The sequence below is a fragment of the Dipodomys merriami genome, unplaced genomic scaffold, assembly GCF_024711535.1.
Source record: "Dipodomys merriami isolate MVZ:Mamm:240054 unplaced genomic scaffold, mDipMer1.0.p SCAF_37, whole genome shotgun sequence".
In the NCBI taxonomy this organism is placed as follows: domain Eukaryota; kingdom Metazoa; phylum Chordata; class Mammalia; order Rodentia; family Heteromyidae; genus Dipodomys; species Dipodomys merriami.
The window spans coordinates 12,154,500-12,173,727 of NW_027205270.1; the positions used below are offsets into that span (position 1 = coordinate 12,154,500).

Consider the following 19,228-nt stretch of genomic DNA (forward strand, 5'->3'; position numbering starts at 1 on the left):
CTTCTTACATAAAGAACCTGAAAGCTATTTCACAAGAATGCTTGCTAAAGATCAACAGAAAGCCCACGGATTGGAAGATCTTCACTAGCCATACAACAGACAAAGGTCTCAAATGTAAAATATACTTAGAACTCAAAAAATTAAATCCCCAACAACAAATCCTCAAAGAAACAACCACCCCATTAATGAGTGGGCTAAAGACAGAAAGACTTCTCTGAAGAGGAAATAAAAATGTCCAAAAGACACATGAAGAAATGCTCAACCTCTCTAGCCATAAAAGAAATGCAAATCAAGACAACATTGAGATTCCACCTCACCCCAGTTAGCATGGCTATAATCAAGAAATCTAATAACAACAGATGCTGGGGGGGATGTGGCCAAAAGGGAACACTACTGCATTGTTGGTGAGAATGTAAACTTGTTCAACTACTTTGGAAAGCAGTATGGAGGTTCCTCAAAAGACTCCACATAGAGCTCCCCTATGACCCAGCAATCTTTCTTTTGGACATTTACCCAAGTGCTCACAAACAAGGCCATACTAAAGCTACCAGCACAACTATGTTTAGTACAGCTTTATTCACCATAGCTAAGATATGGAACCAATCCAGATGCCTCTCAGTAGATGAGAAAATGTGATATATATATATACATTATATATATATGTATATGTATATGTATATATATATATATAATGGAATTCTATGCCTACATTAGAAAGAATGACATCACCCCATTTGTTAGGAAATGGAAAGACTTGGAAAAAATTATATTAAGTAAGCCAGACCCAAAGAAACATAGGTCCCACCCATGTTTTCCCTTATTTGCAATAAGTAATACATGTCTAGGACAAGCAGAAAAGGTCAAAAGCTATGTACATATGACCAGATAAGATGATGCTAAGGGAAATGAACCCCAAGATATGGACACAAGAGGTTTTATCTTTGTTGCTGCTGTTTTTTAACGTACTTATAATGTACTATGTGATTTTTTTGTTCCTTTTGTATGTTCTATCCCTTTGTATATATAATCCCTGTTTTCACTGTATTTGATTTCAGTGCCCTGCATCTTATATATACATTGGGGAGGAGAAGGGAAATAACAAAATGCTGAAATAAGGATACAGGTTGATCCATTGTAGCAATGAGGTGTACAAGACACTATGTTGAAAATGAACTTTATAACTTTGCTGGGAGAGGAGTTGGGGCAGTGCGGCTGGAAGGGATGGTAAGGGAAAAACAGAGGAGGGGGTAACAATGCTCAATAGGAAATGTATTCATTACCGTACTCATGTAACTGTAATCCTTCTGTACAGTAAAAAACATACAATAAATAATAAATAATAAATAAATAAAGTAAAAAAATTATCTGTTCTCCTTAGAAGACTTCACAAGTATTGACCCTCAAGAGAATAAATTTCACTTATTATGCTACCACATTTAATGATAGAGACAAACATGAAAGAAATAAAAATGTGATGTCTGATATATTTTTATTAACTTTGGTACATAAAGGCATTTCCAAAAGTATAGAGCTTATTTGGACTAACAATTTAACCACGAGGAAAATTTGAGTGATTTAAAACACTGTTTTACTATCTTAAGCTTAGCTTTTCGTTTAGCTTTAACTTTTTTTTCTAGTCCAGATTTGACCTCCTGGATCCAGAATTCCTAAACAGTCAGGTTTCCAGATATGCGAAGTTTGTGACTCAGTTAGAGAAAGGATTGCCACCCAACAATGTTGTACCCCTGCTCAAAAGTAAAGTGGAAAAAATGAAAGAAAAGGTAAGACTGGTAGAACTTATTTCAAAAACATGAAGTCAATTACCAATTGATGTTAATAAGGCCAAAGTCAGGAGTAACTGATTAAGTTAGCCAACTTTAAAGAAAAAAAAAATCAAAGTAAGAATAGTCAAATTCATTTCTCTCACCAGTTCAGACGATAGTCCCAGTTTAAGTTGGCCAAATAAATCCATTGAATGTTGTAGTTAGAAGAAGCAATCAAAGTAAGAATTTTTCAAGTGGTAGGGGAAATATTACAGAAATAGTTTATAGTTATATGAAGGTACTGACTAGCTAAGCACTTGGGCAGCAGTGAGCTTTGTCACTATCCTTGACCCTAAGTACCACCAAGGCATGCAACCTGAGCATTTTGCAGATGTGACAATATTTGAGGTTGGACAGGAAGCTGGGCAGTTCACATATAGAGCTGGCTGTTCACAACCATCATGGCCAAGCTGTGCTTGAAATGGATAGGAAACAGGAAATCTCCATTTAAGTAGCTGATGAGAGAGAAAAAGAGAGAGGAGGGAAGGACTAAAGAAGACATAAGAGGGAAAGGTAAATAAAACTTTAGGCAAAGAGAACAGAAAGGTTTCTACCTTGTAATGAATGTTTTGTCTCAAATATGTTTTTCTCCATTAGCTTATAATAATCTACTTTAAACACTTGCCCTATCTTATGAACCATAATTTGTAAACATGGAGGGCACCATTTAAAACTTGACAACAAAGAAAAATCAGGAAAGCCGCAAATTAATGACTTTTATTTAAGCCATAATAAAAATGAGTTTTACAAAGTTACTAAGTTTTACAAAGTTACAAAGAAGTTATGTTCCCACTTCTTTCTTCCTATTTCCTGTAGTAGGGTTATATCCTTTATCACAGTTTGCATTCCATGTTGAATTCTTTTATTGTATTATGGGTTTTGATTATTTGTTTTTGTTTTTTAACTCACATATGGTAAAGGCTTTTTTTGTGGAATATAGTCCTATGTGTTTTGACAAAAGGATACAATGATGTACTAAACACATCTGTCAGTACTCAGAAGTTTCTTTTTCTATATCAAACCCATTAAATGCAGTTCTTTTCTTTTTCCATTTCTATTAGTTAAAATAATTATCTTTCTGTTGATCTTACATGCTGTCTACCACTTCCATTAAGGACTTTATCATAGTTATCATGGTTATTTTTAAATTCTCTATCCCCAACGTCTATGCCATTTTTTAGTTTGTTTCTGATTTTTCACACACACACACACACACACACACACACACACACACACACACACACACACACACACACACACACACACACACACACACACACACACACACACACACACACACACACACACACACATATATATATATACATATTGTTATTGTTTTGTAAAGGTGATGTACAGAGGGGTTACAATTACATGTCAGGTAATGAGTACATGTATTTTTGAACAGTGTCATCCTTTTACTCATTCCCTCCCAGTTTTTCCTCCCATCCCAACCCACAAGTTGTATAATGTTCATTTTCAACATAGTGTTTAGTGAGAATCACTGCTGCATTTGTTCACCCTTTGTCCAACCCTTTCTGTGCCTCTCCCTTACCCAACCAAAACCAGACAAGACAAAAGGTACAGACAACATAGACAGCAATAAAGGAAAAAAACCTCTTGTTTCCATTTCTTGGAGTTCATTTCAATAAACACTGCTTTTTATATGATCATATGCACATAGCTAATGAGCCTTTGTGATCCTCCCCTAAGAATATCCTCCTTTCATCCCACTGTGTGAATGTCTAGAGGCCTGTATAATTTATCATGTCCTGGTGTATTTTTTTCCTTGATTAAAAACAATATTAAATATTAGATGTCTTTTGTTGCATTTTCTTATGTTGCTTTTCATTTCTTTTGTTAAAAGCCAGATGCCTTTTGTAGTTGATACTGAAGAAGATAATTAAGCATTCTTTTTCTTCTATGAAGTTTTTTGTGTGGCGTGTTATATTAAACCTAGTTAGAAATTGAAGTAAGTTTGAGATTTGGTGTGGCTGTAGTTACCCTGGGTGCATTGTGGACTTCAAATATTTAGTGATTTCTTAAGCTATTGTTTCTCCCTGAAAAGAAACCTGTGATTTACAGTTTTAACCCAGGTAGGTTGGCTACCCTGAAACTCCTTTTTATTATGGCTTTAATAAAAGTCATTAATTTGCAGCTTTTCAGATTTTTCTTTGTTGTCAAATCTTAAGCGGTGCTCTTTATATTCACATTATGGTTCATAAAATAAAAACAATGATGACTCTGAGAATGTTTGTTTTCTAGCTTCCAGTTATCATTGACTTGAGGAACCCAACTCTGAAGGCTAGACATTGGGCAGCAATTGAACAAACTGTTGATGCTCACCTGATTGATGTTGAAGTCCCGCTAACCTTGGAAAGGCTCTCTGAATTGCATGTTTTTGACTTTGGCCAAGAAATCCAGGACATATCTGGACAGGCATCTGGAGAAGCTTCCCTAGAAGTAATTCTCAAAAAGGTGAATCTGGATAATTTATATTGTAAAAATAGGGAGATGTGCACAATTTCAGTTTCGACATAAAGATCACCAATTTTTTAAATACATTTTTAATGTAAAAATTGTGTACAGAGGGGTTACAGTTACATGAGTAAGGTAATGAGTACATTTCCTATCAAGCATTGTTACCTCTCCTTTTTATTGTTGTTTTAGAGGTGATATACAGCAAGGTTAACTTTACATATATCCGGTGATATATGTGTTTCATTCCTTTTGCTTAGTATCAGCTGTCCCTCCTTCTCTTTCATTCCCCCCTCCTTCACCCCCCTCCCCCCACCATCCTTGAGCTGCTTAGTTCACTTTCATCAATGTTCAGTGCAGCTGATGGACCTCTATGCTGTATTTTTTCACCCTCTTTCCACTGATTCTGTGCTCTGCTCCCACTTTCCCTCAGATGTGCGTGTGTATACACCATTTATGAGATAAAGACTAGAGTCATCTAAAAAACGATAAGACAGATTAAGAAGTCCTTTGTTTCCTTGTCTTTGGGGTTCTTTTCCGTTTGTATATTATTTTACATACATATGAGGAGGTGTGTGGGTGCTTTTCCTCCTAAGACTATCCTCTTTTGGACTCTCTGTGTATGGGTATCTTGAGTCCTGTTTACTTTGTCATATCTCATTGCATTTGAATTCTAACTTCCACATATCAGGGAGAACATGCACCTTTCATCTCTCTGATCTTGGCGTATCACTCAACATGACTTGTTCTAGTTCCATCCATTTCCCTGTGAATGCCATTATTTTATCTAAGATCACCAAATTTGATTATCGATGAATTTTTCAACATTGCCACCTGCATCTTTCCATTCCCAGTCACTCTTCTAATTTTCCCTCACCTTTGTTATTTATTAGTATTATTGCCTCTATAAGTTCCTCCTTCTACAAGAAATTAATGTCAACAAGGTTTGAAACGGGTATGCTTTTATAAAGAACCATAGTCCAAGGAAGATCTTTTAAAGAAAAATGCATTATTTTCTAACGAAGTCTATGTTAAATGTTTCAGAAAGCATCGAGAAGACTTTCCTTATTTACAAAACAATCTTTTTACCCTCAAAATGCATGCATACCTCAAAACTGCCTAAATACATAGATTTTTTTCTTTTTCTTAAAGCATAAGGTGATAGGAAATGCACATTATATGACCACAAGTTATTCATATGAATTAGTATTAGTAAATACAATCAGTACCATCTAACCAAGAAAAGGATTGTAAAAGGTTTAAGCCTAGGAAGGAGGAAAATTAAATAATCATAGAGTTTTCTAATATTTCATCCTTCATGTATTTATTGAGTACTTAAACACATAAATTTAGATTTTTCTAAATCCTGAATTATTTTTAAGGTGGAAGATTCTTGGAAAACAACTGAATTTGTCACTCTTACTCACCGTGATGCCAAAGATGTATTTATTTTGGGAGGCACAGATGACATACAGGTGAGTAAGTGGGTTGTTTAAAATTTATAATGAAAGTCCTGACCTATCTCCTAAATCTTCTTTGAAAGACTGAAATGAGGATGTGAAATATAAATCTCTAAATTTAAAAAATCTAATTGAGGAAGCAGGATATGAATAATTGATCTGAATGTTTATTCATGAAGTATTTAGCAAAGCAAAAAACACCATATATATGTTGTATATAAGTTTGTGTGTGTGTGTGTGTGTGTGTGTGTGTGTGTGTGTGTGTGTGTTTGTGTAAGAGTTGCAGTCCTGTGGTAGAGCGATTTAAAACAAAACAGAGATCAGTTATGGCTAAAGAGATCAGAGAATTCTGATCTAAATCAACCATGAAAATCTTCCATGAAGATTGGAGTTGAGAGACACTGAATAGAATAAAAGGTATTTCAAAAGCCAGGCGCCAGTGGTGCACACCTGTAATCCTAGCTACTCAGGCGGCTGAGATCTGAGGATTGCGGTTCAAAGCCAGCCCGGGTGGGAAAGTCCATGAAACTCTTTTTTTTTTTTTTGTAGCAATGTCAATTTATTAGTACATAAATCATGTTCTTGACCAGTGGCTTTCCTTTAAAATGTATAGAAATATCATTTTTGCATATTGTGGTAAAATTCTAAACTCAAAATCCCCCAAAAAGCCCTGAGAAAAAAACACTTAATCCAAATTATGAGTTGAAGGATATTTCTATTGAGGCTTATGTTATCAAATTGCTAATAAACACTCAAAAACAACATACGTCTAACAAAATGATTACTAGATCTATGGTAAGGAAATGATAAAACTTTGATGAAAGAAGTCAAATAAGTTCTAATAAATGAAGAAATATTATATATCCATAGATAGGAAGACTCGATGTTTTCATATATTAATTATTCCAAGCTTGACTTAGGCATTTAATGTAATATCAATAAAAGCTCCAGTCATTGCCTGGCTCCAGTGGCTCATGCCTGTAAGTCTAGCTACTCAGGTAGCTAAGGACTGAGAATCAGTTCAAATCTGGCTCAGGCAAGAAAGCCTGTGAGATTCTTTTTTTTTTTTTTTAAATTTTATTTTATTTAAGTCCATGAAACTCTTATCTCCAATAAACCACCAGAAAACTGGAAGTGGCGCTGTAGCTCAAGTGGTAGAGCGCTAACCTTGAGCTCAAGAGCTAAGGGACAGTGCCCAGGCCCAGAGTTCAAGCCACACAACCAATAAAAAAAAAAAAAGAAACTTTAAAAAAAGTATTTCAAACCATTGCCAATAATGTAAAGAAGCATTTCTCTAGAACATAAAGAAGGTAACTTTGCTGAGATGAGGAGTAGGTAGCCATGCTTTGTCATCCACAAAATAAGATAAATCTAATTCGTATGTTCAGAATATTTTTAGTCACTTAAAAGTATATTCAGGGTAAATGTAGAGACAAAATTGTACGTATAAAGAGCAAGCCCAAACATCACTCTGGATAGGGGATGGAAGAGCAAAACCAAGGTGAAGAGCAGTTGGCTTGAGCCAAGAGTAGCCAAACAATGGAGACTCTGCTCTCAAGTACTTTATAAATGAACAGACAACTAAGAACTTGGGGCTGTGGCTAATAAGGTAGAGCACATAACTAGCAAATGTAAGGCCCAGGGTTCAGTTCCCAGTACCTCCAAAAATGAAGGAAGTGAGGAGATAAGGAGGGAAGGAAATTCTTCAGGTTAACAAAATTTCTTTTTGAATTCACATGTTCTGTGAAGGATGCTGGTATATAAAGGAAGCAGCGGGAAGGAAGATTGTGGGGAAACCATCTTTAGTCACTCAGCACTTAATGTGATTGAGTTGTTTCATCTTCCTTGAGATTAAAGGGGAAATGACACAGAAAAAGCTGTTTTCAAGTTCAAGGCTATTTTGAGAAGTGAAGGCCTAACCTGTTGTCTAAACTACGTAAAGATGCCACTTACCTGATAGTTGGGGGAGAAAGGAAAAGAGTGTTGAACAAACAAAACTCTGTGCCATTAATAATTATAAAAGCAGCAGAGATTTGGCAATCAGAAGTCTCCAGGTGATCTTTGAGAGGACATCATAGAGGACTATAAGCTACAATCAAGAAAAGAATCAGGGGAAATGAATGGGTAAGAAATAGTAGGTCATGACATAAAATTGGTCATCCAGAAGGTTAGCCTTTGGGATTACACATCTGCAGTAGCACTGAGGCTCCAAACACATGGTGCTGCATGTATTTCCTTCCTGTCTTCAAAGGTCCTTCTTGATGACAGCACCATCAACATTGCAACCATCGCCTCGTCACGTTATGTGGGTCCACTGAAGACCCGAGTGGATGAGTGGCAGAAACAACTTACTTTATTTAATCAAACACTGGTGAGTAAGAATAATTGCAGTTCATGGACCCAAGACCTTAGAAACATTTGTTTCATAATTTGACTGCTATATTATTTAGAAATGGAAGCTTTAACTGTTGGCATTTTATTATGTTTAGCATGTAAGGAAATATACATATCTTTGGTTCTTCATTATAGATTTATACAGCGTAATGTTATTTCCATCACCCTTTTCTCCTCAGAGGACTTGTAAGGAGCCATAAAGTAACCCCTAGGGAGGATATACAGAAGTTCCCCATGTAATGATATATAGATATATAGATATTATTGTTATAAAGGTGATACACAGAGGGGCTACAATTACATAAGTCAAGTAATAAGTGCAATTCTTTTTTAACAGTGTCATCCCTTCCCCTGCTCCCAGATTTTCGCACCCATGCCCACCCACAAATTGTATAGTTGATTTTCAACATAATATCCAGTGAGGACCACCGCTGCATTTGTGGTAACTAGAATGTGCCTATAAATCTACAAGTTAACACACTGGTTGGTAAAAAGGCAAAAAAAAAAATACACCAGGAGATGATAAATTGCCCAGGTCTCTAGATATTCACAAAGTGAGACCAAAGAAGGGGGATATTCTTAGGAGAGAATCACCAAGACTCAATAGTGATGTGCTATACGGCCGTGTAATGATTTTTAATGTAACCAGCTCTTTGATTTGGAAGCTATATTTGGTTTATACCGATATTTTTATCCCAGGAAGAATGGCTGAATTGCCAAAGAAACTGGCTCTATCTGGAAAGTATTTTTAATGCTCCTGATATTCAGAGGCAACTGCCTGCAGAGGCCAAGATGTTTCTTCAGGTGGATAAGTCATGGAAGGAAATCATGAGGAAAGTGAACCGGCTACCTAATGCTCTTCGAGCTGCTACTCAACCAGGTATAAAACAAACTAAAAATGAGACTTTACAATCATCAGAAGTGTTTGTCACATGTAAGAATCTAAACTGTGTCACATTCAACACTAGATTGAACACTATACTTTTTCTTATTAGCTCACAACTTAGTTTGTAACTTTAGAGCACAATTTATCTACTTTTTTTGCTATTTTTACTGATTTTTGAAGATATCAATGATGGCTCTCTTGCTCATAATTTTGTATTTACAGGATCTGTGTTAACATTTAACTGACTTAGTCTGTTAAAGCTCCCCCACAGATATAAGCACAAAATTTTCCATGTCTTATTTTTTAATACATTCATCAAAACTTCTTAAAAATACCACCACATGTTGCAATTCTAGTTATGATTTAAATGCATTTAATAGGTCACATTTCTATGGATGTGGAACAGTGTCTCTGGGTTCATATAGATAGTTGCTGAACTTGATGTTTTGTACCAAAGCATCAGTACGCAAATGGAAGGATGTGGTCTGTCCTGATGAATAGTTTCAGGCAGCTTTCTGGCCATCCAAAGGCAACTTGTTGAGCTTTACACTTTGTCCAAAAACTCCTACATAAGGCACAATCAGAAAAGAAAAATAACATGAAAAGACAGAAGTAAAAACTCTTTAGGGTATTAGAGGTTGTCTACCTTCCTTGGCTCATGGCTAGCCTCTAGTCAGCAGTTATATACCACTACCATCTGCTTCCATTGTTACAGCTCCTTCTCTGCCTCCCCTTCCTACAAGGGCCTTGTGATTAATGGGCCTACCAAATGTAAGATAACTACCTCCTCCTAAGATCCTTAACATGATCATATCAATAAAGTTCCTGTTTCTATTGAAATAACTATTCACAGGGTTCAGAAACTAGGACCTGGACTTCTCAAGGAGACATTATTCTGCCTTGCAAACTCATTTAATTGTAATATTCAAAGCTTTGCTGCAAATGCATCATTGTATTAGGTTGCAGACCAGGCCCTACTAAATTTGCTATAGAAAATAATTTTGAATTTTAAAAAATAATGTGATTCCAATACATTTGGTTCTAAGGACTCCAGATAAAGTATAGACCTGTAAATGTATATTTTCCATGGAGGGAAATCAAGCAGGATGAAAAGGCTAGATAATAGGCAAGTACTACCATATGTAGTCCCTATGACATAGAAGACATTTTTTTAGAGTTAGAGTAGTTTTTGAGCAGAAACCTGCAGAAAAGAAGGAGTGAACAATGCATGTGGACCTAAAGGAAAATTGTTAAAAGCAAAGGAGAAACAAAGAAAAGGATTCAGGGCTGGGAATGTGGCTTAGTGGTAGAGTGCTTGCCAACATGTATGAAGCCTTGGGTTTGATTCCTCAGTACCACATAGAAATGGCCAGAAATGGTGCTGTAGCTCAAGTGGTAGAGTGCTAGCCTTGAGCAAAAGAAGCTCAGGGACAGTGCCCAGGTCCTGAGTTCAAGCCCCAAGACTGGAAAAAATGTAAAATTAGAATAAGTAAAATTTTTAAATGTTTAGAAAAAGAAAACGTTTCAGAAGTTAGAGTGTGCATATGCAACTATCAACCTGGAAGTCAATGTAGAGTGGAGTGCACAAAGAGAAGGGCTTGGGAGCCAAGGTTAGAGAGTTAAGTGTGCTGGAGAGCACAGCCAGGCATTGGATGGGGTCTTTGAGAACCCAACAATCCCACTCCTGGGCATTTATCCAATTGATGGCAAACCAGGCCACATTAAAGCCACCAACACAACTATGTTCATTGCAGCAGTGTTTACCATAGCCAAGATCTGGAATCAACCCAGCTGCTCCTCAAAACAATGTAGTCAATGTAGTATATATACACAATGGAATAATATGCTTCCATCAGCAAGAATGACATTGCCACATTCATAAGGAAAGGGGAAGATTTGAAAAAAAATTATATTAAGCAAAATAAGCCAGACCCAAAAAAACAAGTTGCATGGGTTCCCTTATTTGTAATAATTAGAACGTGTCTATAAATCTACAAGTAAATCCAATGGATAGTAAAAGACAAAAAATTACACTTGGAAATGATAAATTAAACAGGACTCTAAACATTTACACAGTAAGACTGAAGGAGGATACTCTTACAAGAGGATCACAAGGGCTCAATCGCTATGTGCATATGATCACACATAATGATGCTTATCAAAATGAATTCCAAGAAACAAAAGCAAGAGGCTTTATATTTTACTTTTTGTGTATTTTTCCCCTTTTTTCCTCCTGTTTTTCCCCTTTTGTTGCTGTTTTTGATTTCTGTACATTTTGTCTTATATGTAAGTTTGTCTGATTTGGGGAGGGGAAGGGGAAGCCCAGAAACTGTGGGACAAAGAGTGAACTAATTCAGCAGTGGTATTCACTAGACACTATGTTGAAAATAAACTTTACAACTTGAGCTGGGGAGAGGGGAGACAGGAGAATAAAAACTGGGAGAAAACAAGGGAAGAGGTGACACTGTTCAAAAACAAATGTACTCAATACCTAGGTTACATAACTGTAACCCCTTTGTATATCACCTTTACGATAAAATTTTTTTAAAGATAAAAAAGACTTTGAACTGATTCTTGGCTGATGGGGGAACTGCTACTGTGATAGGCAGCCAAACCACAAATGTGAAGAGAGATGGATGTTGCTCCATCAAGAACTATAGGAATAGGGGCTGGGAAGGTGGCTCAGTGGTAGAGCGCTTGCCTTGCATGCCTGAGGCCCTGGTTCAATTCCTCAGCACCACATAAGCAAAAAGATAAAAGCCGGAAGTGGCGCTGTGGCTCAAGTGGTAGAGTGCTAGCCTTGAGCTGAAGAGCTAAGGGACAGCGCCCAGGCCCAGAGTTCAGGCCCCACGACCGGACCCAAAAAAAAAAAAAACAACTATAGGAATAACAAATTATATCTAATTGTCACACTTCAGGCATTTAAACATACAGTGGATGCAGAAAAGACACCAGTAAAAAAATGATAGAAAAAGAACAGTTCCTAGAGACCAGCTTTGTTTAAAAGGTTAAGGAGAAGACATCTGGCTTTTTTTTTCTTTTTTTTTTTGTCGGTCTTGGGGCTTGAACTCTGAGCCTGGACATTCTCCCTCAGCTCTTCAGCTCAAGGTGAGCATTCTACCACTTGAGCCAGAGTGCCACTTCTGGTTTTCTGGTGGTTTATTGGAGATAAGAGTCTCATGGACTTTCCTGCCTGGGCTGGCTTTGAACCATGATCCTCAGATCTCAGCCTCTTGAGTAGCTAGGATTAGAGGCGTGAGCCACCAGCACCCAGCCACAACTGGCTTTTATTTGTGAAGTTCCAGTCCCCCAACAATGGCAGATGCCAGCTAAAAATATTTCAAGTGAAATACATAGAAATATTAAAATGAATGTTATTAAAAGTAATAAGGTTCTTAGGTTATTATTAACCCAACTGTCCATCAAATCAAACTAAAGATTTTTATAATAAGATAGTATATTATACTTTTCCTTTAAATTGCTTTCTCTATTTTAATATAACTTTACCAATATTATTTTTTCCCACTGAGCAGGTCTTCTTGAGACTTTTCAGAACAACAATGCATTACTTGACCAAATTCAGAAGTGTCTAGAAGCATATTTAGAATCAAAGAGAGTTATCTTTCCAAGGTAAGTTTGTAAAACACTGATATCTCTTTAGTAATTGACTGTTATGGTTATAACCTCAAAATATCAGAAAATCAGAGAGAGAGAGAGAAAAGAAAGAGAGATCTATGATAATGAAACTTCAGCCAATATATTGATTGGGAAGTGTTAAGTCTCAAGAATAAATCTACAATACTTGGTAAAGATTTGAATGGGTTAAATATTCGCAGTGCTGAAAGGATTGTTGATTATAGCACTGGTCTACCATTGGATAGATGAGCATGTGTGCACATGTCTATATTATGTGTCCACATATGTGAAAAATTAGACTTGGGTGTCCTGGGAAATTACCCTTAAGTTGATCAGCAGCAAATAAGAAATTGTCACAGTAGTAGAAGGGAAAAAATGTGGACCATTCAAAGAAAATCTGGAAGCACCAGCAAAAATATCTGAATTATGGTCAGTCTCAGCTCCCTACCACACAAAAGGGATGAAAGTCAGGAAGATCTGACAGCCAAAGAAGAAACACTGCCTTCTCAATACATCCATGCTATACATACTTAAGGTCCAGGAGGTGAGGGTGAAATAGTGGCTTCTGCTTCTCAGTCTCAGAAGAGCATTTCATGAGAAGAATCTAATCCAAAACTTAGCTGAATGATTTTCTTGGGGGGGGGAGGGAGGGGGAAGGGTCCAGTTGTGGGGCCTGAACTCTGGGCCTGGGCACTCTCCCTCAGCTCTTCAGCTCAAGGCTGGCACTCTATCACTTGAGCCACAGCGCCACTTCTGGCTTTTTTTTCTGCTTATGTGGTGCTGAGGAATCGAACCCAGGGCTTCATGCATACAAGGCAAGCGTTCTATCACTGAGCCACCTTCCCAGCCCCAGCTGAATGATTTTCTAAGGAAATTCATTCCAGCTCTTCCTTATTGCAACCAGCAACCCAGGATATTTACTAAATGCTGCTTTATGCACTTGATCCTCCAAAAAGTAAGAAAGATAGGGAGAGTGGCAGCAGTAAGAAAAGGACTCTTACTGAATGGGGAAAAAATGTACACAAACCACTGTCTTATATCTCAATACTTAATTGTTCCTACTACCTTGAAGCTCCCACTTTTCCTTTGAACCACAAAGTCGACTGGAATTAACAAGTCAAATTCCACTGGAAAGCTTAAACACAGTACTGAAATTATATTACAGAAAAGCTGGCACAGCTGGGCACCAGTGGTTCACACCTAGCTACTCAGGAGGCTGAGATCTGAGAATCACAGTTCAAAGCTAGCCCACACAGGAAAGTCTGGGAACTCTTACCTCCAATTAACTGCCAAAAGAAGTCACAAGTGGAGCTGTGGCTCAAGTGATAGAGTACTCGCCTTGAGTAAAAGAAACTCAGGGACAGTGCCCAGATCTAAGTTCAAGCAAACCTGGCATTTAGATATTTCAGTTACCTAGAGTAGGGACCATACACATTTCATAGAAGTCCATATAGCAAATATGTAAAAGCCCTGTCAACCATATAGTCTATTGCACCCATTCAGTTCCACTATTTTAGAACAAGAGGAGCCATAGACAGCTTATCTACACATCTCTGTGACAATAAATCTTTATTTACAAAACAAGTAGCCACTATTTATCAAAATGAATTACATGAAATTGAGACTGGAGTTTCTTCTTGTTGGTGTATTATAATTGGTAGTGGTGGTAGTGTTTTTGCTTTGTATTTTTTTGTTTTTAGAGGGGCACTGAAAGGAAGGGAGGAAGAGTTAACAAATGCAATCATGCTATTCAGTATGCACTATATGGAAAGTAAACTATGTAACAGGAAGGAGAAATGGGGGAGAAGGGGGAGAAAGGGGAATGAAGGAAGGTGTGACATTGTCCAAAAAAGTAATGTACTCATTGCCTAACTTATGAAATGGCAACCCCTCTGAATAACACCTTAATAATAACAATAAAATTATATTTAAAAAAAACAAGTAGCTAGCCAGATTCAGCTTGTGGACTTTAGTTTGCCAATCCCCTATCTATAACAAAGTAGTGTTCCAGAGTTTCACAAGAGTTCACAAGTTTTTTTTTTTACCCATCTTTCTGATAACATTGTTGAAATACATACAAAATGTTTTATTTCTATGTAAGTATAGCTTTCATAGAGTTGAAAAAAAATGTGTTGACAAATTATATTAGTCAGGCACCAGTGGCTCAAGCCTGTTCTGAGGATCATGTTTTGAAGTCAGCCCAGACAGGAAAGATCATGAGACCCTTATCTCCAATTAAAGCAACAAAAAGACTATGGCTCAAGTGGGAAGTACTACCCTTAAACAATAAAGCTCAGGGACAGTGCCCAGGTCCTCAGATCTTGAGCTCAAGCCCCAGGACTAGCACCAAAAAAAACAAACAAACAAAAAAAGAGAATGTATTGAATACTAGGTATATGTAAGGTACTAAAATAGAATCAGGGGAAATAAGCAATATATCTTTAGGAATAAAGGCAAGTCAGATACTGAAACAAAGCTAATTAAGCAAAAGCTAGCCTTTTTAATAACTTTTATGGAAAAAATTATACTAGCCACTAATTCTAGATGTTTAAAATGCATCGTCACTAATCTTCACAGAAAACTTACTTAGAGACTCACAGACTCCCCAGAAATCCAAACCAATATAGTCAAAAGTCCAGGAAATCAGTGCATGGGAAGAAATACAACTGTGGAAATTTTTTTTGTCTACCTATGGCTTATCTCCAAGCTCATTAAGGATTCTCTTTAATCTAGATTTTACTTCTTGTCAAATGATGAACTTCTGGAGATTTTGGCCCAGACACGAAATCCCCAGGCTGTACAGCCACACTTAAGGAAGTGCTTTGACTCCATTTCAAGGCTTGAATTTGCACTCATGCCTCCTACTGAAGGGAAAATTCCTGGTATTGATACAGAACCAGAGAAAATTTATACTAATGATATTCTGGCAATGCTGTCGCCAGAGGGAGAAAGGGTAAGATGTTTTGTCATAATTCCTTATCAGTAAGCTTTGTTACTCTGGTAGGGCTAGAGGTTTATCTGTTCTCTCTCTAAGAATGCCTGGTGTTCTGCTAGCTCAGCCTTTTCAAGGCTCAAAAGAGCCTTGGCCTCAAAATTGTTCCTGGTCTAGTGGGGAAATTGCAAAATAGCTAAAATACTCCTATCAAAGCAATAACAAGTCATTTGTTCTCTCTTCTTGGAAACAGAATGGAGAAAATTGTAGTTGTGTTTATCCAACCCTCCCCAGGAGATGCTGTAGTGGGTGACTGAGAGCACCAGTTCTCTTCCAGGCTTTCTGGATCCAAGACTCATCCTTTAATGTCTTCTGTAAAATGTGGATCACAATAGAACCTGACTAGTGGGATGATGAGGATCTGTAAACTAGAGCACCACGGAAGTGGTAGTTACTGCAGTGCCATCTCTAGGGCACTCCACTGCTCTTGGTGAGCATGAATGCATCAGCAGATGTGACTACACAGAGCACATGCACGTATGTGCACACACATGCGTGTGCACGTGCGCGCGCGCACACACACACACACACACACACACACACACACACACACACACACACACACACTTAATCAGCCAATAAAGATGAGAAGTATCTCTGTGTGACCATGAGAGGGTAGAACATTCCAGAACTGCACAGGGAAATGCCAAGGATTTGAGCCCAATTCAAGCACAGTGATGGGAGTCTTGGGAACCTATAAATATTTTTTTGTCCCAAATCGGTCCTCTTGCTAAAGAATCTGCTCATCAATAGTGCAAAACAGAAAGGGAGGATTTGGGACCGAATCTTGGCAAAATGTGAACCTTCGAGTATAAAAGAACGGATGACAGAGTGGCAAACAAACAAGACAGTCATGTCCTTGGGAGTGTTTGTGGTGACATGGGTAACGTTAATGAGAAAAATCTTCAGTGGTATGGTCGGGGGTAAAACTCAGATAATAGCATGTATGCCAAAGAAAATATTTGAAGAACATCATGTGGCACATGAAGACTCCCCTGTCTAGGAACTGGCTCAGGAGGAGGAAGCAGAGAAATAAAGCAGTGAGGAAGGAAGTGGGGAGTGGGGAATGAGGAGCAGGACTAGGGTAGCAATCACAAGTTTCAGTTTTCTGTGTTTGTGTAACCCATGGTTCTGTTACAGAAAGAGAAAAGATGGCTCCCATCTGTAATCCTAGCTACTCCTGAGAGCTGAGGATTGTGGTTTGAAGCCAGCCTAGGCAGAAAAGTCCCAATGAGACTCTTATCTCCAATTAACTACTCAAAAATAAATAAATAAATAAACTGGAAGTGGTGCTGTGGCTCTAAGTGGTAGAGTGCTGGCCTTGAGCAAAAGAACTCAGAGACAGTTCCCAGGCCCCGAGTTCAAGTCTACAACCAACTAGAGAGAGACAGACAAACTGAGAGTGACAGAGACAGAGAGAGAGAGAGAGAGAGAGAGAGAGAGAGAGAGAGAGAGAGAGACAGAGACAGAGAGACAGAGAGAGAGAGACAGAGAGAGAGACAGAGAAAGAGAAGATGCCCAGGTTACAAGTTCCACTGAACTGTTTTATCATTGTTCTAATTACCTTCTAGGTTAGCTTGGGCAAAGGCCTCAAGGCCCGAGGCAACGTGGAGGAATGGCTGGGTAAAGTAGAAGAAGCCATGTTCTCATCCCTGCGCCGCCTGTGCAAGGCTGCCATGGCTGACTATCAGGGGAAACCGAGGACAGAATGGGTGATCTCTGGCCATGCTTCTCAAGTAACACATTTGTTAGATGTCTGTCTCTGGATCCTTTGTGTTTTGGTGAGATAACTCCCACACATAAAGCATATGTTTTATCGCAGGTCATCTTGACCATTTCTCAAATCATGTGGTGCCGTGATTTGACAGAGAGTCTACAAACAGAAGAGAAGAGTCATTTAGAGGCCCTGGAAGTTTTTGAAAAAGTAAATTTTGAGGTGAGATTTAACAGTGATATGGAGCATCTTGCTGTAACAGATGGTCTTGGTGGCTTTTACTACCACTGCAAATGCAAATGCACCTGATTGCAAAATTTCCAATGGCCTCATGTGACTTTCAAAGCACTTCTGGATTCTCACTGAAACCAGGTTGTTCATTGTTTCTTAAGGACACTAAATCCTTGGTGTTGATTTAAAGTTTACATGAGTACTCATTAAATAAAACAAGGGAAAAAAAACAACTCAAGAAGAAAGCATCAATGTTACGATGGTTTGCAACTGTTAGGCACTAAATGTACATACTAGGGTCAGCATACCTCTCACAGAAGTTTATGTATTTTTATTGGCACATATTAACTTGACATAATAAGGGCTTTCATCACATTTCCACACATGCATATAATGCATTTTGTTCATAGTTATCCTTTCCCTCATTATTCTTTTTTGTGTGTATGTGCCATTTCTGGGGCTTGAATTCAGGGCCTGGGTGCTGTCTCTGAACATTTTGCTCAAAGGTAGTACCCTATCACTTGAAATACAGCTCCATTTCAGCTTTTTGGTGATTAATTGGAGATAAAAAGAGTCTCATGGACTTTCTTGCTCAGGCTGGACCTTTGGACCTTGAGCCTCAGATCTCATCCTCCTGAGTAGCTAGGATTACAGGTATGAGGCACCAATGCCTGGCCCCTATTACACTTTTATCCTCCCCCCTACACACACACACACACACACACACACACACACACACACACACACACACACCTTTTTCCCCTTTTCCCTTCCCCTTCCTCTTTCCTAATAGTCCCCCTTTTACTTTCATAGCCTTGATTCTTTTGTTTTGCTTTGCTTTACCTTCGTTTCCACAAATGAAAAGGTGATGTTTGTCTCTGTGGAACTAGCTTATATATAAAAAAAGTTTATGTGGTGTGTGAGAGTGTATGTGTCTGCATGTGAATGCACACCTACTTACCGGCAGTAGAGTTAGAACTTGGTGCTTTGTGCTTTCTAGGCAGGTGCTCTACCACTTGAGCCATGTCCCAAACTCTCTTGTGGTTTATTTTTCCCAATAGAATTTTATGTTATGTCCAGGCAGACCTGGACTGAGATCCTCCTGTTTATACTTCCTATGTAGCTGAGATTAACAGTCATATGCCGCAATGACCAGGTTTTTATTAGAGAAGGAGATCCTAACATTTTTGCCCAGGCTCATCTCAAACTGTAATCCTTCCCATCTCTGCCTCCCTAGCAGCTAGAATTGGAAGGATGAACCCCTGTACCCAGCTTGATGTTTTTAAGAGAAGTTTAAGTTCACAATAACTCCTGAGCCCCAGAAGACAGAAATGACTTCCCAAAGAAAGTTGTACTGACCTCTCCATAGTAGCTGCTTCAACTGAGATTGGTCTGAGTGACAATCCATCAGAGGTCCTCAACCCTCAGAGGCACCCCTTCCCTTTGATAAAGATTTAACAATTAAGTGGAAAGCAAGAGCTTTACAAATAGTTGTATTTATTTAATTAGTCATTGTCCTGATTAAAATGCTCAGGTTTTCTGATTATCAGTGGAAAAACTACCCCCTAGAAGTGAAAAGCATCACCTTCTATTACATTTAATTTTCAAACAGAT

The 19,228-nt window shown here is 38.0% G+C and overlaps 1 protein-coding gene across 3 annotated transcripts in view; it reads left to right on the forward strand.

Annotated features, from left to right (window-relative positions):
- The window catches only part of Dnah6 (dynein axonemal heavy chain 6), a 196,070-nt gene that overhangs the window by 58,002 nt on the left and 118,840 nt on the right, over window positions 1–19,228 (forward strand). For all 3 annotated transcript variants that reach the window (XM_069989108.1, XM_069989109.1, XM_069989110.1), the window contains 9 exons: window positions 1,638–1,781; window positions 4,089–4,301; window positions 5,684–5,776; window positions 8,013–8,132; window positions 8,855–9,035; window positions 12,575–12,671; window positions 15,411–15,630; window positions 17,241–17,405; window positions 17,492–17,605. In XM_069989108.1, the coding sequence (XP_069845209.1) occupies window positions 1,638–1,781; window positions 4,089–4,301; window positions 5,684–5,776; window positions 8,013–8,132; window positions 8,855–9,035; window positions 12,575–12,671; window positions 15,411–15,630; window positions 17,241–17,405; window positions 17,492–17,605 (1,347 nt within the window). The remainder of the gene's footprint in view (window positions 1–1,637; window positions 1,782–4,088; window positions 4,302–5,683; window positions 5,777–8,012; window positions 8,133–8,854; window positions 9,036–12,574; window positions 12,672–15,410; window positions 15,631–17,240; window positions 17,406–17,491; window positions 17,606–19,228) is intronic.